The sequence below is a fragment of the Hydractinia symbiolongicarpus genome, chromosome 1 (assembly GCF_029227915.1).
Source record: "Hydractinia symbiolongicarpus strain clone_291-10 chromosome 1, HSymV2.1, whole genome shotgun sequence".
NCBI lineage: Eukaryota > Metazoa > Cnidaria > Hydrozoa > Anthoathecata > Hydractiniidae > Hydractinia > Hydractinia symbiolongicarpus.
In genome coordinates, this window is record NC_079875.1 from 7,909,374 (window position 1) to 7,937,338 (window position 27,965).

General features: G+C 32.6%; 1 protein-coding gene across 5 annotated transcripts; it reads right to left on the minus strand.

The window, feature by feature from the left end:
* Nucleotides 1-1,802: 1,802 nt before the first annotated feature.
* LOC130635949 (multiple C2 and transmembrane domain-containing protein 1-like) lies at nucleotides 1,803-27,592 on the minus strand. Of its 5 annotated transcripts, none has more exons than XM_057445521.1 (18): nucleotides 27,538-27,592; nucleotides 20,462-20,802; nucleotides 17,355-17,448; nucleotides 16,988-17,210; nucleotides 16,553-16,664; nucleotides 11,488-11,614; nucleotides 11,140-11,195; nucleotides 9,943-10,076; nucleotides 9,639-9,873; nucleotides 9,007-9,155; nucleotides 8,035-8,137; nucleotides 7,525-7,701; nucleotides 6,863-6,982; nucleotides 5,863-5,982; nucleotides 5,565-5,624; nucleotides 4,368-4,474; nucleotides 3,176-3,383; nucleotides 1,803-2,598 (listed from the first exon to the last, which is right to left on the minus strand). In XM_057445521.1, the coding sequence occupies exons 1-18, from the start codon at nucleotides 27,557-27,559 to the stop codon at nucleotides 2,557-2,559; spliced, it is 2,430 nt and encodes an 809-aa protein (XP_057301504.1). In that variant the 5' UTR covers nucleotides 27,560-27,592; the 3' UTR covers nucleotides 1,803-2,556. The 5 variants fall into 5 exon arrangements, with proteins under 5 accessions (XP_057301504.1, XP_057301487.1, XP_057301495.1 ...); XM_057445504.1 differs by lacking the exon at nucleotides 27,538-27,592 and adding an exon at nucleotides 26,010-26,150; XM_057445512.1 differs by lacking the exon at nucleotides 27,538-27,592 and adding an exon at nucleotides 23,711-24,157.
* Nucleotides 27,593-27,965: the final 373 nt, after the last annotated feature.

A 27,965-nucleotide genomic window follows, 5' to 3' on the forward strand; every position in this document is an offset into this window, starting at 1 on the left:
CGACCCTAACTGCCTCGTGATCTATATAGTACTCATAGTGCTTGTTTCTCGACTAGCATTTGTTAAGGGGCGTGCTAGCCAGTGAGACAGTAATGTATTGTCTTGTGATTCTTAGATGTCTCGCATTCTAGCAACCTTGGGACATTTTTGATGTTGGGGTAGTGCGTCTTCGTGCCGTAATCACTCTTCAACGTCGTTCTTGCGGATAGCCCTTTTTCTCGAGATCTAGGCAGGTAGCTTTATGATGAAAAACTTCTTGAGACCACAGCCTATGGAATTATGTCTCTATGTGCAGAATCAAATCTATGGCAAACTCGCTTTGTGGTAGAGTTGTATGCTTTACATTCTCCTGGATCTGTGGAACCATGGTGTCCAGTACATTACCTATATTACTATCCTGGAAAATCAAGGTTAGATTGCTGCTGAACACCTTGCCTATCCAGATGTATGGATCGTCAGAGCCGGGTACCTTACCTGCTCTGTTCCTTCTAGATTTTCTGCGTCAGGGTCAAAAGCCAACGCTTTCTTCTTCTTCCACAGAATTCACATGGACTGCTACACTTTGGGGGAGCCCATGCCCTTTACCTGTTTTTCGATCATTGTCTTGACGTTGCGTGTCACCATCGCCATATATCTATCAATGTCAGGTTTTTCTATGCCCGGGATGCAAAAGCTCGGAATGCCTTGCGCAGTGCGTGCTTTTGTTCTTTACATATGGGTCAACGTCTTCCTCAGGCTACTTGTATAGCCATTGGATACTGTCGAGGTAGTCCTTCTCCGCCTAATCCTTAACTTCGTCATTAAGCGTATGGCGTCGTCCGCAAAAGCGTCACCAGTAGCTGATACAGCGCTGCATAGTTTTCTCTTTATATTTTTTTTTACACTTAGATTTTTTATTCTTTTAGACAATTCTGAGACGTTTCCTCTCTCTACCTATTGTTTTAATGTTGTCGTCGGATTTGAGGGAATTCCCCTTTTTTCCAGAGGGAGGGGGTAGAGGATTGCAAGCGGGAAGGTTGTCAATAGATTGAAAAAGTGCTGCGGAGCGGGTCGGGAGCGACAATTTATGATGTCAACAGATATTATTAGGGTAGCTGCGGAGGGACTCTGATGCGACAATTTACGTTGTCCCAGAACGTACATATCCGTAAAATATCGTTTACTTCTTTGCACGAAAGAATAACGGATATACGTTCCTTCTATATACACCCAGGTTCGAATATCGTGTTGACCTTTACTGGGTGGCAATGAAAACTGAACTAAAATTGATAATTCTTGTTTATATTATTATGAAAAATAGTGTAATAGTTACAAGTTACAGTTTTTGAAAATTCAAACACAACAAGCTTTTATGTTTTGTATTTGTGTGTGTACGCGTATTACAAAATAATTTCATTTCATTCTAACTGCGAAAAACGTACAGCAGTAAGCGTAGTAACTCGATGGAGCAATTGAATGCGTTTATCTATTCTTATAATGACATTTTTCGCAATAACCTATAAAAACGTTACCCACTAATGTTCCTCACAACCCTTTTAAAAAAACTTTCGTCAGTTGAATTATTTGCAAATTTTTAGCGATAAATTTGCGATAATTATCAAAGCGAAATTATTTTTCAAGGTTTACTATTTTATCTGATATTTAGTTGCAAATAAAAAAAACAGAAACAAGAATAAATATAATAATTTGCTTTTTTTAGAAAAAACAATCGCCAAATTAAAATTTTGAATAATTTCGCAGTCTCTAGGGAAAACTGCGAAATTTTCTTAAAGGAACAAAATTTCGCGATCACAAAACATGTAACTGTGTGTATTTTATATGCTGAAGAAAAATGGAGAAATTATAAATTACAAAAATGTAACTAAACGTATATACATAGAAACATACAATATATTGTTTTAAATAATTCTAATTGAGTTTCAATGTTTGATGGAGAACACATAACGAGTGTGCATGCGAAACTTTTAACACAATCTAGAAACACAAAAAACGAACACACAAACTTTTAGGCATTTGAAATTTACCCAATCTTTGTATCACCTTCCACCACCATCCATACGAGTACTTGAAAGATTCTCACCATAGCAAATAGATTTTTCCCAGACAATATTACAATTAATACACAAAACTGGATGATGGTATTTTAGAATAATCCAAGTAAAGTAACTGGATGTTTGTATTTTAAAATAATCCAAGTAAATTATGAATATAGTGATAGAAACTTCACACATTGAGTCAATTTAAATATCCCATTCCCATTAGGGGAGGTAACTGCAAGGACCAGCCTTGATTAACCAAGGTTACTTCTTTTGCCATTACCGACAAATAATAAGCTTATCGAGCAGAATACAAAACAATTTCTAAGGGACAACGCAAGACAATAATAAACCGCTCAAACTTCATCCCTATACAAAACCGGTTAAAATATGAAAAAAAGCTTTTGTCTGATAGGAAAACATCATATTGCCAAATGATGTAATGTTCAGTTCAGTTTGGGTAACTGATTTTTTTATGCTTTCAACTCACCAATCACACACGATATCAGCAAGTCACGTGCTACCTCAGTACGGAGTCAGCTTTAAATGGCCGCCTTCGTTTCTAAATAAAAATATTCTTGTTAAGGGGTAGCCATTTAACTGCATCAATAATATTTAGACATTTTACACATTTTTCTCTGTAAAATACTCCCGAAGACAATCTTTATGACGAGAAATACAGAAAACATTGCATTAAGTAATTATTAAAGTCTAATCCCAACCTTTTTTTTCGCTCCTAGTTTTAATAAACCAGGAGCTCCCGCGGTTACACTTTTTTGGGAGGAACAAATTCTTTTTTATGCGTACAACACTTTGCGTTCGCGAAAATTTCAAATAGAAAAGTTACATTCGTAGCTCGTAAAATCGGTATCTCCAAAAATCGATAGTTTAAAAAATCGACAGTTCGTAATACCGACAGTTTGTAAAATCGATAGTTCGAAAAATCGACCGTTCGGAAAACCGACAGTTTGTAAAATCAACAGTTTGTAAAATCAAGTTTAAAAAACTGAGAGTTCCTAATATCGACAGATCGTAAAATCGACAATTCGAAAAACCGTAAGTTCGTAAAATCGATAGTTCGTTATATCGGGGCTTCGTATCATGTATAGTTTAAACAATTGTTTTATATGTACACTTACCACTTCAGGATCAGATGGAATTCGCGATAAGAAATCCAACAACTCGTTATTTGGAATGGCGTTTGGTTTGCGTATTCTTTTCGTGAATTTATTGATACCCCATGCTAACAGTAAGTAACGAAGCGGAACCATATACAGTACAATTGTTCCCAATAACAAGATCACCATTAATAAATATGATAAGAATGGTATTGTCCAATTGAACGTACTAAAGTTAAAAAAATGAGCGCGGTTAGAACAGTGATTGGTTAAATAAGGATACTTTAGTAAGGGTATACGCTTAAATACTATGAATAGGTTAAGTTCACTGTAAAAAGGTGTAATCCGTTACAGGTCTGACCGGTAATGAAGCCATAACAACATTCAACAACGTAAAATAAATGCAGACAGATGAAAATTGAAAATTTTTCTCTGCAATCGTAGTCAGATAGAAATTTGACAAACATGACAATGTGTATAAACAAAAAAGAAAGTATAAGTTTTGAATAATTTTTGCTTTTACAAAAATTTTTCTTGCAACTAATTATAAAAATTGTTCAGATTCACCAGCAACAAAAAAAGTTTATCAGGATCCTTTTCTCCCTGTTCAAGTCAAACCCAAGGAGTGGAGTTAAAAATCTCGAGATTAAAAACAAAAAATAGTAACTTAAAAAATAGAAATTAACACGGATGCCTACTGAATTACAAAAAGCATTAAAATAACGCGAATCAAGAAAATGTTTATTTTATTATGAGAATTCGTTTATTGATATCCTTTTTTCTTTTTAAACGTCTGTAATATTAGATGCCCTGCAACCTGCTTTAATCACGTGAAGTGGGTGACTTGTATCAAAAGTGAAGCATAAGTGGGTGTGACCTTAATATTGCTATTACTAGAAAAATATATTTTTGAACTTTAATTACAGGTTTTAAATTAACTTGTAAGCTTCTGAACGTCCTGGAGATTACGTTACACTTTAATAAGGGGTAGTTAATTAACGCAAATTATGAAAAAAATCGCGTTAATTTTGTGCGCCGGAAATGTCCAGGAATAAGGTGACCAAAGAAACGAAATAAAATTGGCAAAAAAAAAAATGCAAAACGTAAAATGAAAACATAAAAGGGCACCCTAGAATATCACAAGGATGATAAACGCTTTTCTACACCAAACAGAGTAATGTTGTTAACAAAACAAAGAAAATAGGATACATACTTCTTGATTCTCTCACCAAACGATGCGACATTATCCATGTGGTTTTGCACCAACATGCAAATGTTGTTGATCGCTTCAAGTTTTTCACGAAATGTCTTTGCTCTACCCTATAAAAATACATCTATCCATCGTAAGTATTTATCTATCTGCCGTAAGTATTTATCTATCCATCTATACTATAATGCCCGTATACGTCCGTCCGTCTGTCACGCAAAATGGTAGCTTAGCTGCGACGGGCGAACCCGTGGATTTTTCCACGGGCTAATGACTAGTCATAAGTCTTTATCTATCCATCGTAAGTATTTATCTATCCATCATAAGTCTTTATCTATCCATCATAAGTATTTATCTATCCATCATAAGTCTTTATCTATCCATCGTAAGTATTTATCTATCTATCATAAGTATTTATCTATCTCTATACAAACTCGCGTGGGCAGATGAATTACTATATATTAAACATAACGCAAAATGCCGTAATCAAGCGCTTATCAGCGGTGATATTAACACATTTGGCGCTTCTGAGGACGCGCTAATCCACAGGTGCACTTATAACCAAGCAGAAAAAAGTGTAAGAAAAAACAAAAGAACAACTAAATAATTAATTTCAATGATGTGTATTACCCTAAAAAGTTCTTATAGAGTATAAAGTAAAATTGTTTTATATGCTTTAAAAATGGCTTCTTCCTCTAAACGCGCTTTCTAAGGGTGCGCTTATAAATAGGAATAAAACTTTGAGAGGGATTTGGTACTCTTTACTACGGGTGCACTTGATTACGGTATGAGATGAGTGATAAAGACGGAAATTCTCAATTAGGCAATCTGATAGTTACATTTAAAGAATTCAAAATCGCAGTATTTAAAATAAAAATATAGCTGACTTATAAGTGGGCAAATGTTTTTACGGACAAGTACATCTTATTTTTCATTGTTAATAAAGCCAGCGTGGTTAGTCCATTGGTGTCTACCATTTTGTTTTTTCTACTGGCTTTTTCTGTTAATTTTGAAGTGGCTGTTGTTGCCGTAGGTAACGCGCATTGTCTAGTAAAAACCTTTGTGAACATTCTTTAAAAAAAACTTAATTAGCTTAGCTTTAAATATTCGCATATTACCTTTAAGTAAAGACTCGCCTTGTTCAAGAGATTTTTCAACTTCCTTTCCCTCTTAAACCTTTTGTTCAAGCATAGAGCAACATACCTTCTTTGGTTTATCGTCATCATCATCATCGTCATCGTCATCCTCGACAGTTTGCGCCTCCTGCATAAAACAAGTAAATTTTAAGACGCAACCGTGAAAAAGAAATCAAACTGGGGGTTAATAAAAACAACTTTTATTGTCTTAGAACATACTAAGCGAATACAGCAGACACTGCAACACATTGCACCCATTTGATGTTTTTTTAGTTAGCAAAACAATTGATGCAAACAACAACAACAATAACAACAACAACAACAGAGAGCGATTCTCCTCCACAGATGTTATAATTAGTACTTACATCATCTTGATTTTGTCGATTCGGTGATAACATAAACACGATATAATTCTTTAATAAGACTAAGAATAATATGAGCGGTAGCATGAACCAATCAAAATTCATCACCAGCAATATATAAATCTAAAATATACGACATGTATAAAGTGGAAGGAAAACATCTTTTTAAACAAAACCAAAAACCAAGAAAATTTCTACATAGCATCTCTTTAATAATAGCCGTCGTCTGTCTGTCTGTGTGTCTGCGAAAGCCATGTCCCTTAACGGAAACACGAAATTTTAAAATGCGCACCAATAACAAATGCGGTATATTTTTGTCCACTTTGTTGCGACTGGTAAATAGACGGGCGAACCCGTGGATTTTTCCACGGGCTAACGACTAGTCTATATTATAATACCCGTATAAGTCTGCCTGTCTGTCACGCAAAATGGTAGCTTAGCTGCACAATAGCGAGAAGCACGCAATGCGATATAAAAAGGACGGGCGAACCCGTGAATTTTGCACGGGCTAACGACTAGTAGAATCTCAAATAGCATAGAATCTCAAATTACTAATGATCAAATGTTTACCTCGTGAAATAGTGGTTGGGTAATCTAGCTGTGATACAGTCACAGTCGCAGCATTATAAGTAATAGATAGCAAATCGTGCAGTAATTTTATGACTAAAGCATTAATGCGGACAAAGGAACCCGCTCCGTGAATTAAAAAGACGTAAAAGCATATAATTGACGTCATTCACTGAAGGCCGTAATCGTCTTTAAGAGATTAACATGACTTTCAAATAATTCAGCTTTGTGCCATCCAAACGTCATAAAGGGTATGTGTAGACACAATTATTATTATTATTGAAATTATTTACGCAGGATAGTCTGAGGGTCCAGTGAAAGATAGATTTACACTTTTATAGTCGGCTGGGATTTAAATCCAAGACCTCCCGCACTGGAAGCGAATACTCTACCACCAGTCGGTTAGTAATCGGTTATTATATCCAGGTAGACTTACCGAAAAAGCGAACGCACTTCGTAGTTTGTACTTCCACGTAAATAAGCTTTGAATGAATTCTCCTGTTGCTATGATACTACGTATCAGGTTGGTGAGTCGGTCCACATTTTGTTGCAGTAACTAATCGAGACAAAATAAGGGTTAAAGATAACAGCTTTAAGTTCAGAACATGAAACACTGAAGCATATATATACGATTTACTTTACATGGTTAAGTATTATTTTACTGTTAAACTTGCACTTTCATTTGTAAGTTAAGGCTACCTTTATAAGACGCAAATTTCAGGTAACTTATTAAAGAGGTTCTCGTGGTAACATATTTTCGTAAGAATCCACGTAATACGCTAAATCCGGCTCAATCGCGACAACTTCTTCAATACTTCGTCCAATATTTTTTCTTACTGAACCTTGTTATAGTAAAATCGTGCATTCGAGAAACGTTATCCGTGTTGGAAGGCGCATGTCAAGTTTTAGAATTTTTTTTTCAGTTACTCTTTTTTTACTTATAAAACCATTGTATTTCCCAATTTCCGAAAAATCAAATTTGATTATATATTGCGCAGTTATCTCACCAGTACATCGCTAAAGTAAATTCCGTGAATATTTCTGCGCTTAAAATAGAAATTAAAACGCTCTACATCAGAGAGCCTAAAAAATATACACCTGTCTTCTAAAACGCGGCGTTTCGTCTAGAATTCTCTCCTCCTTTGGGTTAAAAGTACGTATACTCGCTCTGATAGGGTTATATACCACAGCCAATGACATGATCAGATGACCTTTAGCTTGACATTGTAGACGTTTATCTTTGAGTTGATACAACCTCTTCTCCCAGGAGGTGATCTAACAAAACCATAGGAAGCAGTTGATAAATACGCACAACATTTTATAAGCTATGAGAGATTATGACTATTCCAAATTTAGTTGAAATAATTATTAAGTCATATAAATTGCAACTAGCTAAGTGAACCACGAGCGAAAGTAGCAATGATGTACTATCAAGATATAAGGTTTGTTAATGAACTATTCAACTTTTTCACTAATGTACTGTTTAGTTTTTTTTAAAAACAACTTTTTACTTACTCAAACAAAAAAATAAAGATGTGATGGTTTTAAATTAATAATTTTACACCACTGGCAAATAACAGTAACGGGTGCATAGGCAAAGTCACTTACTGATAAAAGTGGAATTCGAACACGCCCAAGAAATTCTGGTGCTCCTCTTTTGTCTTCATCAAATACAGTGATTTCGATGACGTCGTGAATGTCGTATACTATTCTGCAAAGAAAAAATACAAAAAAGTATAACAATAACACACACTTATACATAAAGATTGTTGTATCACAAATGTAAATTAATTGCACATTTTAGAGGAAACCAAGCCTGGCATTTACGCTATTCAGAGTTCATTTTGAACTACATTGATAACAAACGATCACTTTAACAGCATCTTGGAATTTTGCTACACGGTTCCTTTAAACAACACTACACTTCTATGTATAGGCGCAGCGCCTTTTTTAGTGCAAATAAAAACAACTAGTCCTTCGCCCGTGGAATAATCGACTTTAGATCGCCTGTCGTGCATATTTATCGCATCGCTATTTCGTGCATTCTTGCTGTCTGTTTACAATTTGCTTGGACGGGGTTTTTTATAATAATTATATATATATTCTTTTCAGTCCATATCGAACACACAAGAAAAACTCTAGTTGTTCACAACAGAAAAGCAGAAACGTTGTTTTACCTCTGATTCAATTAACAAGGTATCATTTTGCGCTAGTTTTGACAAATTACGAGCACGTTCTTGATATCGAAAAAGATGGAATACACTATCTGGAAAGAGGTTTTGTCATTGCTTTTAGAATTACACGGCAGATTTACATTGATGTTTTGTTTTGATATGAAAATTGTTTTACTAGTCCTGTTTATTCTATCTTTACGTTTTCTAGAGCTCAACATTTGACAAACTGTAGATCTTGGTTCAATTACTTGAAATAATACATTAGAAGATATGGCCGCCTTTATTCAATTTCCTAAGATTATTTCACATGTAACGATATAGTAGTAAACATAAAATCCTATATAAAAATATTTGCTTTTTATGACACAATGTGGCTTCACATACAAAAGTTCAACAGTAGACTTACAATTCATATATTTTATCCCACTGTGGATTCAATGTTTTATATATAGTTGGTGTGACCAATCTTTGATTTCCAAGCTCTATAACAGCAAATGGATCGCTGGCTCCACCCAAATCAGCTACAGCTAAACCGACCGCACGATGAAGCTTTAACTAATAAAGGAAAAGAACTATGAATTCTCTAAGTTTGATATTAAATGTCTGATCATTATAAGCAACTAAAATTCCCGGAAAAATCGGACTATCCAAAAATGAGTAGTTCTTCTGTAAACTATATGCAAATCTATAAACGACTTTAATCGCGACTTGTTTTTTATAATCCCCAGATCTCTTACGCAAATCAACAGGCAAAATAGTGGTCAGCCGTGGACCAGTCGATTTCAAATTTCATTTTCAGGTAAAGGCATCCTTTGATCTTGAAATTTAGAACATATATCAGTAAAAAGATGCATGTAGCCACAGTAGAGGAGCTTTTAACCATAATTTGACTTTCTTTGCCACGGTCTGCATTTTTTAGCCCATGGATTTTTCCGATTACATTTCGCGCATGAGCAAAAATCCTGCAAAAACGTAAGCATTGAAACTGTCTATCGCATTTCCCTAAAAACTAAAAATTAATAGTTGAATGAAACCAACCTGTAGCCAGCCAATTTGTTTAAAAGATTTCGCAGTATTTAAAAGTGAGTAGTCTGATTTTATATCCTGTGCTTTATCCGGATCTTCTTCGTAAGTTTGCAAATCCGACGAACAACCAGGTAAGCTTTGTGCAGTGATAGAGACATATAAACAAATTGTGGCAGGCTGGTCTTCCAGACCTAATTCCAAATAATGCGATTTCTCCGCTTCTAAGTCTGATAGATCAACACTGGTTCTAAACGAAAACATGTGCGAACAACAACTATTAAAATAACTTTTTTTCTTTAGGTCCATGTTTACCTACCTCCCCATGAATTCGTCTTTACCAGAATCTTTATCCCACACTGTCACTTCCAGGGTAGGCATTGGACCATTACCAGTAAACATTTTCATATCAAACTGTTCATGCCATGCTGGAGATAAAGTTTGTTTGCAAACCTAAAGGAAACAAGCAATGTGTTATATCATCTAAAAGTTCAATCCTGGACACATTTCATTCCTCACTTGAAGAAGGGAGTGTATGTTAATTAAAAGTGTAGTATATATTTTATCTTTCAAAATATCTATCTATCTTTCAAAGGTACATCTTTAATTGGCTAGAGCATAATTCTACTATACTGTTGCACAAGTCTAGAATAAACTACCTGTAAATATTTGACAAAAACAAATTTTAATATAATAGATCTTAGGTAAAGGCTTATTATAAAAGTCCTTAGTACTTATGTGTGCGCATAATCAACCTATGCCTCCTTTTCTGTTCTCTGAGTGGTGTTTAGACTTTTGAGGTGCGTCCTTATTCCTTTCTTTCCTTTCCATAGGCCATATTTTTTTGTCCCTACGCTATTAAGTCTCTGAGGCAAATTTTTAGCCTTTGTTTATATTTATCAGTTATTAATTATTTTTTTCTTGATTATAATTTTGCAACAACTTTTTTGTATATATGCTTGTATATATTCTGAAATGGTCATCCAAATGGTAATCCAAAATAAGTTAATAAATCTATTGCAAAATACCATAATTAGAGACGTTCCTAATCAAAAATCTAGCATCTATATCTATTTACCATCTATCTATGTAGCATCCTCTAAAGTTTGAATTTTTTTGCATTTAACTACTGGTATTGTGAAGGAAGATTTTCATGTAGCAAAATGTTAATGGCGTATTTAGTGGTGAATTAGCTGCAAAATATCGTTTTGATTTTTACGTTAAAACGAAAAAAATGCGACGAATTTGAAATACTGAATGTAACAACTCTTTTGGGTATTAAAAACCAGACAGTTATTTTGAATTCTTTTAACTAATGAGTTTTAAACACTGAGTATTTCGTTCTGAAAATTTAAAACAGTTCCCACTTTTTAGCTACAGCAAAATATTTCTTAGCTATAAAGTGGGAACTGTTTAAATTTTCGGCAAAGGAAATTTTTTGGAAGCACAATGAAAACAAATAAAACTGCGCATGCTCAGATACATTCCACCACCAAATTCGCCGTCCATTCCTTACCTTTGATTTATATTTGTCGTTACCAAGCTTGAATCGAACGTAAGGATCGCTAAAACCTAATTAAAAAAAATAAATAAATAAATAAATAATGTAAGCTACGCGAGTATGGGTTCAAGGCTTAGAAACCAGCTGCAAAAGTAAGGCTGGCTTAGTGGTAGAGCATTGTGCAAACAAAGCAGGAGTACCTGGTTCAACTCCCGGAAGGAGCTGATTCATTCACCTGATAATGGTTTTGCTTGTGTTTCAGTGTGGCTGATCAGATGTATATTACTATCATTGACACGACAAGGTTCAAAAATGGTAAGTTATTCAAAAAAATGTAACATCTAACCCAATAACTTTCCCTACCAGTGGAATCCATTGCTTTTAAATCTTTTCCCTTAACCAAAATAACAGACAGCAGTGAGTCCCATATCTGACCTTTGGAACCACCAAGTCTTGAGACTTTTTTTGCAGAGCTGAGCAGCTGTGCGAGCTATGAGAGAATACAATATGTTGACAAAAAGACATATGCTAGTTTTGCTATTATATATGCTTGGATATATGATCTTTCTTTTATTTGCCAATTTTCAAATTACCGAAGCCATTTACAGTAACCATATAGTGGCAACGATTCTGCTAAAGATATACAATAGTGATTAGGCGTGAATTGTGAGAAAAAACTTATAAAAGCTGAAGAACATCCATGCTAAATTTGAAAGTTGTTTCTGTGAAAAGTTTTAAGGTTGTAATTAAAAAAGACAATGTTCAAGCACTTTTTTAAAAACACTTGAATTGACTTCTTTTCTGCCTCGTTTCTTTTTCATTTTTGAAAATAGAGGTACAAAATGAGCTGTTGATTTCTGACTTTGATCAACCTAAATTCAATGTGAGTGGCATTGTATAACTAACATTGAAATTATAAATTTAATATAAATGCTTTTATTAAAGCATTTGTGTTCACCCAGTACCAAGAAACTTACTTCCCATATCAAACCTGTAAAAGAAATGCAAAATATTTCTAGTCTAAACTATAAGTTAGCAGACCCAATGAATTTTTATTTTTTAAATTATATACTTTATTACTTAAAAATTTAAAACAAAAACAAGCTACGTTAAATTTGGAAAAAAAAAACAGACAAGTTTCACTTGTGATATGGAATACCTAACAAATTTTTCCTAATAATCTAAATTAACGATGTTTACCAATCTAAAATAGTTTGAAAAACACAAGCATAATTTAAGAATACTGAGATATTAATCTCCTATGTTCTAGCTTTACTCGCAGTATTATACACAGATATTGAAATATGCAATCCAAGTGCAATTACATTATTCAAGACAAACATCACTGCGAATGATAATAGAATGATAGTGACATCATTTTATTTAGAGCCACCATCATTTACTCAATAAAGTGCAATATATAGTAGCAAATATCTTTCAACTTGTTAATTTAAGGCTAATTTCCAGTACTTCAAAACAGGAGTACATGTTGCAGGTTATCCAGTTGAAGCTTCCAGACCCACATACAGAAAAACTGCAGCCACTTGTCAAACTTTAACATCAAACGGTTATCTGAATGGTTCATGCAGTGACAAAAATAATAACACTATGATCCAAACAGTTAAAAAACCAACAAAAATTAACACAAGAGAATATGATTGACGTTGGGATTAACAAAACTTCTAATTTTTAACAAATTGTCATAAAATTAAAAATAAATTGCTGTGATTAAAAACGTGGAAAATCTTTTTGATCCTGTGAAGTAGTACGTTCCAGTATTTTATAAGTCAAAATGGGAATGCCTTACAAAATCCTAAACTCAGTAACAAATCCCTTGTTACAGGTTAAACACTAGTCAAAGACTGCACATTCTTTACAAAATGACAAAAATACCAACATTAATTCTTAAATTCCATTATTCTCTATTTTTATTTCTACCTTTTCATCCCTAGTCAAAGCTTGTAAAAGCCAGCCTTAGGTTCCAACAATTTTTTGAAACTATGTCACTTCTTAGTAGAAGCAGACAAAAAAAATAATAAAGGTCCGAGCATAACATTATCCCAGGTAATACTTACTTCAGCCATGGAGCCTCGCTTCTCATCAGAATAAAACTTGTTTGACCTCTCCAAACTTCCTTTAAAGAATTTCATTTCTTTAGCAGGTGAATTTGGTGAGTTGCTATTTTGTTCATTATCACACATTTTATCAATCACATCATGCAAGTCTGATGTGCTTCCAAACATTTTATACTTATTTTTTCCTAGTCTTGGACTTAAATTACTTTCCTTGTCATACTTAGAGAGATCAACTTCGCTTTTACTTCTAATAACAGATAATTTATTATCATTTTTATCTTTGTTGTTCCATGAAAAGCGTTTTTTAAAAAACTTGGAAAGTTTTGGTTTCTTTAGTCTTGTATGTTTTTCTTCCATTCTTGTGTTATTGCTTTCAACATCATATTCTGAAGTGTTAATTTCATTTTCCGCAGTTCCTTCTTTCACCTTGTATTCCTCTTCCTCTTCTTCCTTTTCCTTTTCATTCACATCAAGATTATCCCTGAGCTGTCTTTCATCAACTGTATCATCAGAAACAGTACCATCCGCTTTTACCACTAAAGCATTTTCATCCTGATTGCTGTTAATTAAAATGTCGGGCAATGATGCACTATGTTCGTCAAAAAAATGTCTGCCAGTTGGTGTTGACGAAAAAACTAAATACGATACACTTTCATCCATACCAAACCCTGGTGACTTATTGTTTGAGCCAATGGATAGAGAATCGGGTTTATGAGTCTTTAAAGTTGTCATTGTTCTCTTTGCGACAAAGGCAAGAATTTTAGTTTAAATTTCTAGTAACATTCATTGCGACTGGTAAAAAACAGGAGATCAAAGAGAAGATAAAAAAAAGGTTAAACAGATTCAACAAAACTCGCCTAATAAAAAATGCATTTTCTTTAAGATAAGTTTCAACTAAAGAAAATAATGCCTTCTTCAATAATGTGAAAAATGTTTGTTGCAAAAAATAATAATTATAATTCTTTATTTATGAAATAACAAAATTCGAATAATATTTTCAAACATTTATGAAAGCCAACATCTTTTCTGGCCATGTAAAAGTCCAATACAAAGAAACAGTTAATATTTTATTATAGCATTAGACCTTTTTATCACCTATATATTGTATCTAAAGTATTTAAAAAAACATATTGTGAAAATACAACTTGGAACCATATGTTTTCATTCCAACAAGTTGGTTTAATATTTATATCATCAGCTTTTTTTAGTTAAGCCAAGATGGCCGTTTAAATTTGATTTTGTAAGTTCTAGTGCTTTTTATGGATTTATATTCAACTTAAAAGGAGATTAAAATTGATCCTTATGCTGTAGTTGTTTATACAAGAACAAAAAAACAGGATGCAGAGATTACAATTTTAGCTGGCATCTTTTAAAGCGTTAAAGAAATTAAAAAAATTAATTTATAAATTGATGTGTTTAAGTCTTCGAAGTTACATTGAATTGTCCTTGCCACACCAACAAGCATTTTTTAATATGATTGCTTTTGCTTTTATTCATCCATGGCTGTACATCTTTTTGCAATAATCATTTTCATTTTTTCATTATTGTGAAACTATTGCAAAATGTTCACTGCTTAATACAACTACTAACATTGTTTTTTTGTAGTGCGTCAGTAGCTACATGTGCTTATCAAAAGTTTGAATTCTACACCGCAAATTTAGAGAATGGGTCTTTTTTTCAAGTATGGGTAGAGACGGGGATTATTTGACAAGGAAAAATTGCAATCTTTTAAGACAATATTTGAACTGCCTTAAATGAAAATAAAGAAGTTCCTTTTTCTCAAATAAAAACATCAGATATTTTAAGACAAAAACTTAATCCGTAGTGTTGTAATCACATTAAAAAAATACAAAGAAAAAAACAAACTATATTACATATTGTTAGCCTTTAATTTGGAAGCAATTTGAAACAAAATATAATCAACAAAAATATACAAGCAGCTCAGAGAAGCAATGCAGACAACAAAAAACAAATAAAATATGCAAAACAAATATAAACAAGAAAAAAAAATTAAAAAAATATTTAAAAACTTAAGCATAAAATTGTCAGAACTTAATTCTTTTACTAACGTATACAAAAATTTAAAAACACCATACACTACCACCTTAGCAATAATACAGATTTTATTTTCAAATTAGAATTCTTTTTTTTTTCACAATTATACAATAATTTATATTTTCACAGATTCAACACCTGCTAACTAACAAAGTATCTGAAGCATCTGAAGACAAATAAACTTTTCATTAGAGTCAACTGAATAAAGTTTCTTATTAAGCGAGGTAAAGAAAAATAAACAAACTAAATTAAATGAATTTAAACGTTTCATACCAGTGCTAAAAGAAGATTTTTTATTTTTCATTTATTTATATTTTCCTGCACCACTGCAAAACAATACCCCATCTCTCAGTAACTTTTTTATATGAAAGAAAGCTGATGTAATATTTTCAGTCTTTCTCAAAGCAATACATTTATTCACCCTTGATTTAAAAGGCTCAAAACATGACTTGTCTAAACAACAAAATAAATTTCGACAACAAAGCTAAGATCTCAATAAAGTTAAATCAGTTCAAAAAAACCAACTCAGTAAAGTTAATTCACTTTGTGTTTATTTGATTTGCACCTTTACTCACAAAATATCTCTGTAACAGCCTTTCTACTTTACAACCACACTCAGCAACTGCCAGGGTGAATACCGACATGTTCACAAACATTCTTGATTCGTGGTTTTAATGGTAACTTTAACTTTGCTTAATAAGTTTAAGTGTAGTTTGTTTATGGTCACACAGTATGTGTCAATCAAACAGAAAATGTTAATCAAACAATAAAAATCATAAACCACAGATAAAAGTAGGAACCAACTTGAATCATTGAAGGTAAAACAGAAATAAAAAAGCAAACTAATTTTACTAATTTATAAAATTGCCATCATAAACTATGCTCAACCCAGTTTTACTCTCAAACAGGGTAAAATTTTGCTGAAAGTCAAAATTAATTTTTCCCATTCTATATGTGACACCCACTTTATCAAGCCACCCACTTCAGTTATAGAAGAAAATATCTCGTTGAGGGCTGAAACATTAGGATTCAATTTACTGGCATTTTATGACAAAATGGCAACATTAATGGAACTAAAATATGATGACTGTTATAAAACACTACAATTGTCAAACAAAAAATAGGTGCATCTTTCAGAGATTGTCTTTCAAATGCAAAATAATTTTATGTAAGGGTCAACTTGGATGTATCCATATACATTTATTATGGCATGCATATCGCTTACCTGAAATCATTTAGTAAACACTTGTAAATGTTAAAAAGAAGCATGAAAGAATGTTCAATATGGTAACTCTTACCTCAATTTTTTCACTTGGAGTTTTTGGTATAATTGAAAGCTTGACTACAATTTTTCCTAAATCCTCCTGCAGGCCCTGTTTATTAATTAAAGGTAACTTCATTTCATTATCCCTAAAAAATTTAAAGTAAGTAAATTTAATAAAAAATGCATTAGTTTAGAATAGAGATCATCGTGACAAACTTATGTATATTTACTAAGATGACAAGAACACTGTTACAGCAAACATTTTTTTATGTGGATGCTAGTTTATTAGACCTGGGAAAAAAACAGATGATGTGATGCAGCATAAACAACAATGAACAAAATAAGTTACTTAAGTTTCAGGTGACAATACCTTCAAAAGATGCAGAAACCTGCTAAATGTTGGAATATGAATATTTAGCACTGTAATAATTTGTACTATTGTAGTGATTATAAATAAAAACAAACATACTTATTGATTTCTAAAGATCCTAAATTAACGCTAGCTTCGCCCATATCATCATCATGAGACAAACGATCAAAATCATACACTTTAAAAACCAGTTCAGTGTTAACATCATCAACAGCTAACTGAAAAGCCTCGTTCCATGTTGGATTCAAATTTCTGTACACAATCTTTGACTTATATACACACTTTTGGCGAAGTTTGACTTTAACGTAAGGATCACTTGTTCCTAAAAAAAAATTCAAAATTAACAAAATTGAAAAACTTATTGTGACTTTATAAGGTATGTAAGTATATGATGTGACACCCACATCTTCGAACTGAATGACCCAATAGGTGCAACCCATAGCAAAGGAGAGTAAAATTTACATGCCTGATTTATCCCTAGCAATTAGTCCATGACCAGCAACGATTTCTCCTTCAACAGAGAAAAAAGAGCAAACACCACTTTTCCAAATTGCAGCAGCCTAACAAAAAATAAAGGTCAAATTAGTATCCTTAAAAGGAATCAAGTAGCAAATAACAGTGATGTAAAGGGATTATATAAAAACTGTCACACAATTCATGACAGGTTATCATAAAGTCTGTTTATCCTATAGCACCTACAGAATGTTATAACACAACATGTGGAAACAACACCTATAGTTTCGATGCATGCATATTTAGATACTGTTATGGATGTTTTGGGGCTTGATTGATTAAGAAGATCAGCCATGAGTTCCTTAAAAGAGATTTTAAAGAAATATTAAGCCTAAATTGACTAAAGTAGTGGGTTGAATTTTATGTTGACGGAAATTTAAACAAGACTACTCATTACAACCATGTATCACAAAATAAACGTAAACAACAATATACAGCTGAAAAAGATTAAAGTGTAACATTATATACACCTGAGACATTTTATACCATATTTATTGGCCAATATAAAACCTCAAAGAAATTTTTGTGAGTAAAAATATGTAGCATTATAAAAAATTAATAAAAAGAAAACATATGTATGCCAATCAGCATTTCTCAAAGGTACATCCTCTTTTGCAAAATATATACAGAAAAATGTTACGTGCATTCTTTAAAAACTTAGTTTTAAAGAAGACATTTCCTTATCTTTTTTTAAAATATTTAAAAGTATTGCAATATTTTATATCCACCAGTAGTATTACTATTTTAATTATTTATTCTATCTGCATACACCTTACGTTCTATCAATAGAACAGTTGAAGGTAAAGTTGACAGAACTACAAAAATATATACAACGCCTGCATAAATAGCAATTTTGTTTACTTGCTTTTACGCCTCCTTGTTATAAAGAACATTTGTAACACAATGTAAGTTTTTTTTTTACAATTCACTTGTAATAGGGCAAATACCCTCTCAAGAGAAAATAAAAATTTAACTTTGAAACAACATACACATAGGTTTTTCATTTTTTATAGCTATTCTTATTATCACTGAGTAAAATTTGTAAGAAATAAGCTAATACGCTAACTTTGTGTATCTGCCTGAAATATTTTTAGCAATTGTGACATCCAATTCAGTGCAGTCAAATTTAAATAGATTAAAGTCATTTTTTTTTGTAAATTAGTGAAGCCATTGTATGGCATTCATAACTTTAATTATCAGAAATAACACGTTTTAACTCCCTCATTGGTAATTAGAGGGAACACAACCAAAATTGCACAAATTTCTAAAAAAACGGAATAACACAATCAGGTTGAGCAGGTTTTTAGCATCAGCAAAAACCCTTAAATCTTGATATTTCCAACATGTTTATTTTCATGATGAGCTTTTCAAGGCAATAGGTAATAGCAGAACCAAATTTCCATATTTTCCTGGTTTCTTGGTATATGGAAGAAACGCTGCTATACTATTTCCGTATTCCAATAGGTTCTCATTAGTGAGAAAAATTATATTCAAAGTTTATGTGTATGCTTTAAAAATGGTTAGAGAAAATTCCCATGAAAATTGTAGTAGGGCCTGATACAATACACAACCTATAGATGACAATATTTTGAATTCCAAATTGTAGGAACAAGTAAATTTTAAAATGATCAATGTCTTTTCCCACAGAAGAATCCAGAAAAGTTAAGGCATGTTTCAGATAAAAGTTTTGGCATAATACAAAATAATGCTTTACATGTACTATGTACCTCTTCATCATCTGATGGACATTCATCAATACTATTTGTTTGAAAATAAAACTTTTGTTCTTTGTTTAAATCAGTGTAAGTACCACCTATCACGCTCATGTCCAGCAAACTGACACTCCCTCTGTGTAAGGGGTTAAAATTCTCTTCTTGAGTTGCATCTAAATAGTTATCAGCCATTGATGCTGAACTTGTTGTCTGACTACGATCTAGCTCTTCATTTTCAGAAGAGGCTTCATCATATTTTTCTCCAGAGATGACACTAATATCTTGACCCTCCTCTTTTATATTGGAACATCTTTGAATGTTACTTTGAGAAAGTTTTGATGGATCCAAAGAAAATTGTTTACGAAATTTCTTTATGCTACTTCTACTGAATAATTCCTTTCGGAATGACTTTCTAGAAATTTTTGCAGATTTATCCATTGTATTGTACAGGAGGAAAAGATAAGTTTAATAAAAGTTCATAGCTAGATGTTTCCTTGTAAATTTAAAAAGAATATTAAATACCCTTCTGATTTTTTATTCTGTTTAGTATCTCATTTTAGATTCATTGGTTAGAAAAGTCCCGAACAAACATAAATAAAACCTTTTTCTTCCTCAATAAAAAAGAAAAAAATTCTCTTCAAAAGTGAGATAACATGATAAAGCATTCGCTTATAAATGATTAATTTTTATCCACTATTTTTTACTCCAAAATAAAGGTGAAAATTATAATAATATTTACAACTTATGCACAGAGAAACAGCTGTTTATGAAATAAAAAAGTCTGAAAAATTAAACACTTTTGTTTCATAAACAATAGGCATATTTTTATAAAAAGAACAAGCAGTCGATATTTTAATAATGTACTAGCATGTTGTTCTGTGAAGATCAAATTTTGATAAAAAGGTAAGAGCAACAATGACTACAATTATAGCCACACAAGTATTCTTTACTTTTTCTACCTGTAAAGGTTTTGTAATAAAAGATTTGTGCAGTTGTTGAAAAAACAAAGATGTCACCTGGTGAGGTGAATATTTTTGTTTTGATATTTTTAAACAGATAGTATGTTATTACCAAACCTTGTTAAAATATAACTAACATTCCAAACTTAGGTGAGCAAAATTTTACATGTGAAATTAAAAAACTAATTGCTTTAAGATGTACACATCCCTCCCCCCTTCTATTATTTTTCAATAAAAAAGTTCAAGCAAAATAATTAATTAGCCAGGTTTGCAAAATATTTCTCAGTGAGACCTCCAGCTGATATGGTTAGTTACAATTTGCTTAGGATTAAAATTCTTAGTGATGTAATACAGAATTTGATTCTGAAATTAAAACAAACAATACTTACAGTTGTTCCTGCTGGCATTCTATTGAAAGGATTTTTTGATTCTTCATCATCGATTTCCAAACTACTTCGACTTCCAACACTTTCAGCAGCATCAACATTCTCATCGTAAAGACTGTCACGATTATTATTAGAAGCACTATTTAATGAAGGGATACCGCCATCTGCACTATCCGCAAGAGAAGAGTCATGACTTTCTATACTCCCACGTTTTTTATTTAATAATCCATTTCTAGTTAAATCGGTTAGTGATTTTGACTTTGATTTTGGTCTTTTTCGTAACACCTTTCCAAGCCCATGAAATAATTTCTTTTTCTTAACAACATCAGCCAACATGGTAGATTCTGAAAATAACAAATCAACGAAGTTATTGAAGCACTTTGGAATTGGTGCGGACAATTAGGTCTACAATATACTTCTTGGTTAGAGTATATAACTGCTTTAAGAACAAGGAACAAAATGTAATCATTATTTTTGAAGAATCAAGGAACTATATACAACAAATTATAGTGGTTAGTGGTAATTTTGTGGTTATGAAAGTTTGTGAAAGCCCCATTGTATGGATATAAAAGTTACATCAGCATTTTTTTAATATAGAAATTTTGTAGCACAGATTCAGCTTTTAATTGGAACCAAATTGCAGATTTGTTGTTTTGTTTTACTCTGCATTAATGCTGCTTATTCATTCATTTCTACCAATTTGCATATTAGAGTACGATAATAAGTCTTTTGACACTAAATAACTTGCAATCAAAATTCTAATTTTAAAAAAAGCAATCGAAATAAACAGCAAGAAAAGTTATGATAAATCAGCCAACAAATAAATAAGAAAAGTTTTAAAAACACATGTTAAAATTTTATTTTTAATTTATAAAGTAGCACAAAGCTTTTCTTAACTGAGTTACATTTTCAAGTGATAAAAATATCCTAAGCTAAAAACCTTTATACAAATGAATAATATATATATATACTAATGAATTTGCCAGAAATGTCCAATTTGCAAAAGATGACACATTCAATTCTTGTAAGAATTTACGGAGCACTTCAAACATTGCCATACTATCTGGAGACAAAGATACAAGTGTCATTATTATGGACAAGACAGCATACCAACAGAAGGTTCAAACTATGATCGATGAAGGCATACAACAAGAAAAATATGTACAATCAGAAGATACTATCATCAAAGACCTTGAAAGTTTTCAAAGTTTTTTGTATCGCAACTTCAAAGATTACCCTGACTACAAAACCATGAGACCTTCCAGTAATCAACCGGCCCGCTTCTTCGCCACTGCAAAGACACATAAATTCAATAATTTCAATGACATTAACTTGACTGATTTAAAATTGCGTCCCATTATCGACCAAACAGGATCTTGTTACAACGCAGCAAGTAAAGTTATTGCATCACATCTATCGCCACTTGCAGATAACGAGTTTGTCATCAAAGACACACAAAAGTTTCTCAATCGTTAGATAGCCTTCCTCCTTTACAACCAGAAGAGGAAGACGTGAGTTATGAGGTTGAGTCATTATTAACAAGTGTACCTGTGGGAAAAACCATTAATTACATTTGCCGGAAGATATACGACGACAAACAACTACAACTTATTGCGTCTTGATCAATTTTCAAGAAACTGTTGTTTAAACTCACTACAGCGTGCATATTTACAGCAAACGGCAATTTGTACAAACAAATCGATGGTGTCACCATGGGTGGCCAATTATCGGTTGTATTCACAGGTTGTTTCATGAACAAAATTGAAAGAGAAATAGTAGTTCCGAGAAATCCTAAATATTATAAACAATATGTTGATGACACCTATCACCGCCGTAAGAAAGGAGTACCAGACGAACTCTTTGAAGCTCTTAACACTTACCATCCCAATATCAAGCTGACCATAGAAGAGAATCCGTCTAAGTTCCTCGATACCCAGATTTCAAGAAATGAGAACGGCACTTATACATATAGTGTGTATAACAAAGAGTCAAAGTTACCCTTCCATTGGTCATCTAAAGTTCCCACACAATACAAACGTGGTATAATCAAAGGTGAACTCCACAGAGCCGAAAGAATCGGAAGTTCTTTCAATCTTGAGCTTCAAAGAATCCGCAAAAAGTTCAAAGCTGTAGATTATCCGGTTCGTTTTATTGAAGCTCAAATAAACGCTTTCAAGCCTAATCTGTCTGACGAAATGATAATCCCAGACTGGTTGTTCAAAGAAGATAAAAAGAAAGTTTTTATCCAAATACCATTCTGTCCCAAGAATGAGGCGTCAATTAGAAAAGTTGCCAAAAACATAGAATCTTTTACGAATGGGGAAGTCAGAGTTGTTTATACGTGGAAAACTACTAAAGTCAGGTCTCTTTTCCCATTAAAGGATAAAGTTAACCACCATAGCAAAGTCATTTACAAGGGAGAATGCGCGACGTGTAACACTATCTACATAGGAGAAACAATGAGAAATGCTATTGTGAGATGGAAAGAACATAACTCCAACAATGAGAAATCCGAATCTTCTAAGCACTTAGTCAGAAATCCCGATCACGCCTTTAATTGGTCCATCCTGTCTAAGGCGCCAAGAGACACTAGAAAAAGAAAGATTTTGGAGGAATTTTTCATTTGTTCCCATAAGGCCCTCTTGAATGATCAAAAAGAGACCAAATCACTTTTGTTATTTAGGAATGGAGTTACATAGCTTTTTATCTACACAATCGCCTGTTTTTATTCTCTATTCCCGTGGGCAATTAGTTTTTGTTTCTTTTATTTTATTTTTGCACATTTTTATTCTTTTGTTTCGCTTGTCCATGATTTTTACTTGTATTCCCTTGGGTAGAACATTTTAATTAAATCAATTAATTATTTTATTGTAGATATTTTGTATAAAGGTTTTTACCTTAGGATATTTTTATCACTTGAAAATGTAACTCAGTTACGAAAAGCTTCGTGCTACTTTATAAATTAAAAATAAAATTTTAACATGTGTTTTTAAAACTTTTCTTATTTAGCAAGAAAAGTGTATAATTTTAAATCATTTATATAGTTTTAAAGTGACTTCTAAAGGCTGAGGAAAATTGAACAGTGGTTCTAACAACAGAAATGAAACCAACCAACACCAAAAAAAATTACTTTATGGAAGAATTGTTAAGATTCAAATTCTTTGTCAGACAAATAGCATTTTATATTAGTTTAGACACAAGCATTTATAACAGGCAGGTTATCACTGTGAAAAAGCATGAAAAAGAACTCACTTTTTGTCTTCTTTTTAAAAAATGCGTTACGCATGGGACATTTTGTTATGCATGGGACATCAGTCTTTAGGGAAGGGTGACAAAGTACAGGCAAAAAGATTTTTGACAGCAATAGGTTTTCATTGTTTCCATTTGACCGATAAATAACACATAGAATTCTACTCTTTCTGGCTTTCACTATTGAAAAATAATACAAATATAGGTGTTTACATATATTATGGTGGTTTAATTCCAATTAACGTCAATTCCATAGCTCATTACTCTAATATTTCTTACAGTGTAAGTAAAGGAAAAATCTTGTTATTGGCAAATTAGCAGGGATGTAGAGGAAGACTTAAATAGCTAATTTGATTTGAAATTCATCTAGTGAAATTTTTTATAGGCATTTTAAGAAAATTTTACATATGGGACACAAAAGTCTGACCACACAGTCTAGAAGTTATTATAGCTGACTATTACTGATTATTATAGCTGACTATTACTGACTATTATTATTATTATTATTATTATTATTATTATTATTATTATTATAGCTGTCATTAATATACCCCGTCCAACCCATGCTAGCATGGAAAACGGACGTTAAGCTGAGAATGATGATGATGATGATGATGATGATGATAGTTAATGATGTTTCTTAAAAAAATAAAAAATATTCTTAACAAGAAACACTATATAACTTTTCATTTTTTAAAATACCTAAAAAGAAAAAATAAGAAACATTTGAATGTGATTTGCATTGGGACAAGTTACGTATATGGCACATTTTGGGGGATATTTAGCTATAAATATTTCCACCAGTATTTTTTTTTTTTGTCAAAATTGTGATGGACTCAATAGAACAGTCTAGTATCTCAACAAAAAAAAACACATTTAATGAGAATTAAAGCTGCTTGCTAAAATATAGAAGCATGAGACACTTTTTTTTTAAATTGGGCAAAATTCTTAGAAATGACCCACACAATTTTAAACAGCTTCTTTAGGTGTCAGTTTTCAGCCACTATTGGATGACCCATTGCATTTGCAGTGTATTCGCCATTTTTAAAATTAGGTTGGATAAAAGTAAACCTAGCTCACAGAAAAAATTTTTTAGATGACTTCAGAAATATAAAATAAAATGCAAAAGACACCTGAGTTTTGTCATTGTAAAAACATTTAAATTATATATGTACAAACAGTGTCATTGCCAATTCTTTTAAGAAACATGAATATTTCTATGGTTCAGACAATAATTCACATGGAATCTGATTATAAATTATAACTCTCTAACTTTGTGCATGAAACCAAGATTTCGATGTTCCTTAGTGACAATGCAACATGGACGAGTGAATAGTACCATAGCCTCAAGTTAACCCAAGCCATGTGAGGGAAATTGGTGAGGTGGTACTGTGTGAGCTATTGGATGTTGCAGGGAGTTGTCTTGTAGAACACGTACCCTAACTGGGTCTGTGTTGCTAAAAAAATAGCCACTAAATACTCTGGGACTCTCCATCTAAATCATGGCATAAATATTTGGCAGATATAAATCCTGAAAATAATTCAGGGTATATTATATCCCTTGTTATTTGTAAGGTCAGCCATTTAAATATGCACATCTATCTATCTCTGAGTTGTAGAACAATGAAAAATAAACTGTGAAACACTATATACTTTCATTTTAATTTAATAGTATGCAGAATAATTTTTTACATACCAGGGTGCTACAACTGGCTGTATATATATGTCAGGAAAACCAGATGAAAGCTTTCATTGGAACTTTAGTGATTAGTGATTTGGTGTTTTTTAAAAAACCAAAATGAAAAAGTATATGCTGAGGTATGTAAAAAATTAGGTTGAAATTGTGCATAAAAATAGTGAACACGTAACGACGTGTTCACTATTTTTGTCTCCTGTCGAAATTCAATTTGTGAGTAGCCACTAAACTGCTGCCATGTGGATGAATTGTTCAGTTATTTCATTCCTTTTTCCTGGAGATAGGATTTACTTTTAATTATGGAAAAGATTGGAAAAACTTGCATGGCCACAGGAGGTCTGCTTTGTTGATCTTGTCTACTACGCTGTGAAAAGTCTTGAAAGTTAGTATGGGGACTGAGTGTCTGGCTTTATGGCAACTCTAGCTATTATAGACACGCGTATCTAGCTAGGTATAGCTATCTAGCTATGTTTAATTTTTAGACTTAACAACTTGGACTTTGCATTTTTTTAACAATTTTCAGGAAAGGCTAATAATAGCCAGAAGCTACTTTAACTGATCATCTGGGTAGCTATGTAGATAGTTCAAGAACAAAAACTTTTTTACCTCCTGGTTTTGTTTTTTTAGGTTCATCTTCACCTGAATCGTCCGCCATGTTTGTTTATGAAATATATTTTACCTGCGGAGGAGATTTTGAATGTTACAAAACAAAATTCGCACTCATTAAAGTGATTTGTTTGTTCAAACTTATCCCCAGGGTTTTTTTCCCTTTGACATGTTGTTAGTCACGAATTACGCCTACCCGTCTTCCTTTAAGCATCAAAATCCACAACGAAAACCTTTCATCATCAAGAAAGCGCTTTCACACCGCTTGTGATGGGTACAAATGGAGGTATGGGAAAAGAATGTTACGTTTTTCGTCAAAAACTTAAAAAAAACTCTCCACAAAACAAAGACTACCCAACAGTGATTACATGGGTCGGAAAAAAACTGTCCTTCGAAATTTTGAAGTCAACAATTTTATGCGCAAGAGGTTCGAGAGCGCCATGGAAAAAACCAAACAAAACAGACGTTAGTGTAGATATCATGTTGAATTCTTTTGAAGAAACTATGTTTCGAGATTTGAGATAATTTTGACACAAGTGTATGGGTATAGTGGCAGTCTCTCCCCTATACTCATCGTCTTGGCTTATTCGACTTTTGTTTTTAATTTGTTTATGATTTGCTTCTGTTTCCCTTTGTTTGTTTGTTATTGTTTTTAACTTTGTCTTCTTGAAGTTTTCAAGTCTTTTTAAAAATTTTTTTAAGTATATTTTAACATTTTTATATTATTTTCTATAAATTTATGCTACTTGTATTATCATAAGTCGATTATTTGAAATATACCATATCTTAGCATCGAAACCGCTCGCTTTTGACGCTAGGGTACACTTTTACACGATTAATTTCTAAGCAAGCAAAACAAACAAAAACAAAAGGAAGCCTGAGACCGAGGTTGACTATCACTAGTAAAGTAAGTAATAATGTTTGTAGGTTGGTTTAGGAAATGTAAAAGAACGCCTGCATAATTATAAGAATTGTTGTTTTTTGTGATTTTAAATTTTTTATCATTTCAGTTCTCCACCCCCTCAACTCTAGCAATAACCAATATATTTCCACATTCCCTATCCCCAGGGTTTGTTGTTGCGTGTTGTTCCCAGGAGCTGATGTATCTATTACTTGACGGTTAACATTTCTGGGGTCGTTCCCAGAGACAAGGTAGCACCATGCGGAGCCTAAGGCGTGCAGTAACATGGACTTCTATTCTCGTCCCCAGGGTATGCTGTTTTTTTCAACCTTGTTTTCAGGGTAATTATTCGCTTTTTCGATATCCGAGACAGCGCATGTGTTTTTAACTGTGCAGATACTATTAAAATACTCAGCCCTGAGACAATGTTGATGTGCTTTCCGGAAAACTCGCACTTATTCGAACTTTTCTTAATTTCCGACTTATCTCAAGCAATATTGCTCGAGGTGAATAAATTTCGCTATTGGTGCCAAAAACAATGCAGTTAATCTTAATCGGTAAGAAACGAAATACAAGTCCTTCAAACAACACAAACTCGAAAAAGAACTGAAAACGAGATTGACTTACCGGATAATTCTAACTCAGACATTACCAGTTCATGTGGTAAGATTGTTTTTGTTTTTTTACTAATAAGAATATAAGAATATTTTAAGAATAGCCAAAAATGCTAAAAATAAGTCTGTGAATAAATACGATTTGACAGCTAAAGCGGAAACACAGGGTCTATGGAAACCTCGTTAACAGGACTTCTTTCTTACCTTTTTCTAATTCAGAACGGAAAAAATATATAAATATAATAAGGAAACGTAAACAAGCTCTGGGGATGAGGTTGGCTTTAGGTAAATAAACAAAATTATTAATGTCATAACATCGATGTTAGGATTAAAAATATTAAGAACATAAATATTTGCAAAGAAAGGAAAAATTAGAAACAAAATAAAAACTAAAAAGGAGGAGAGCTAAGCTGATGTCTTGCTTCGAGGTGTTCGGTGAAA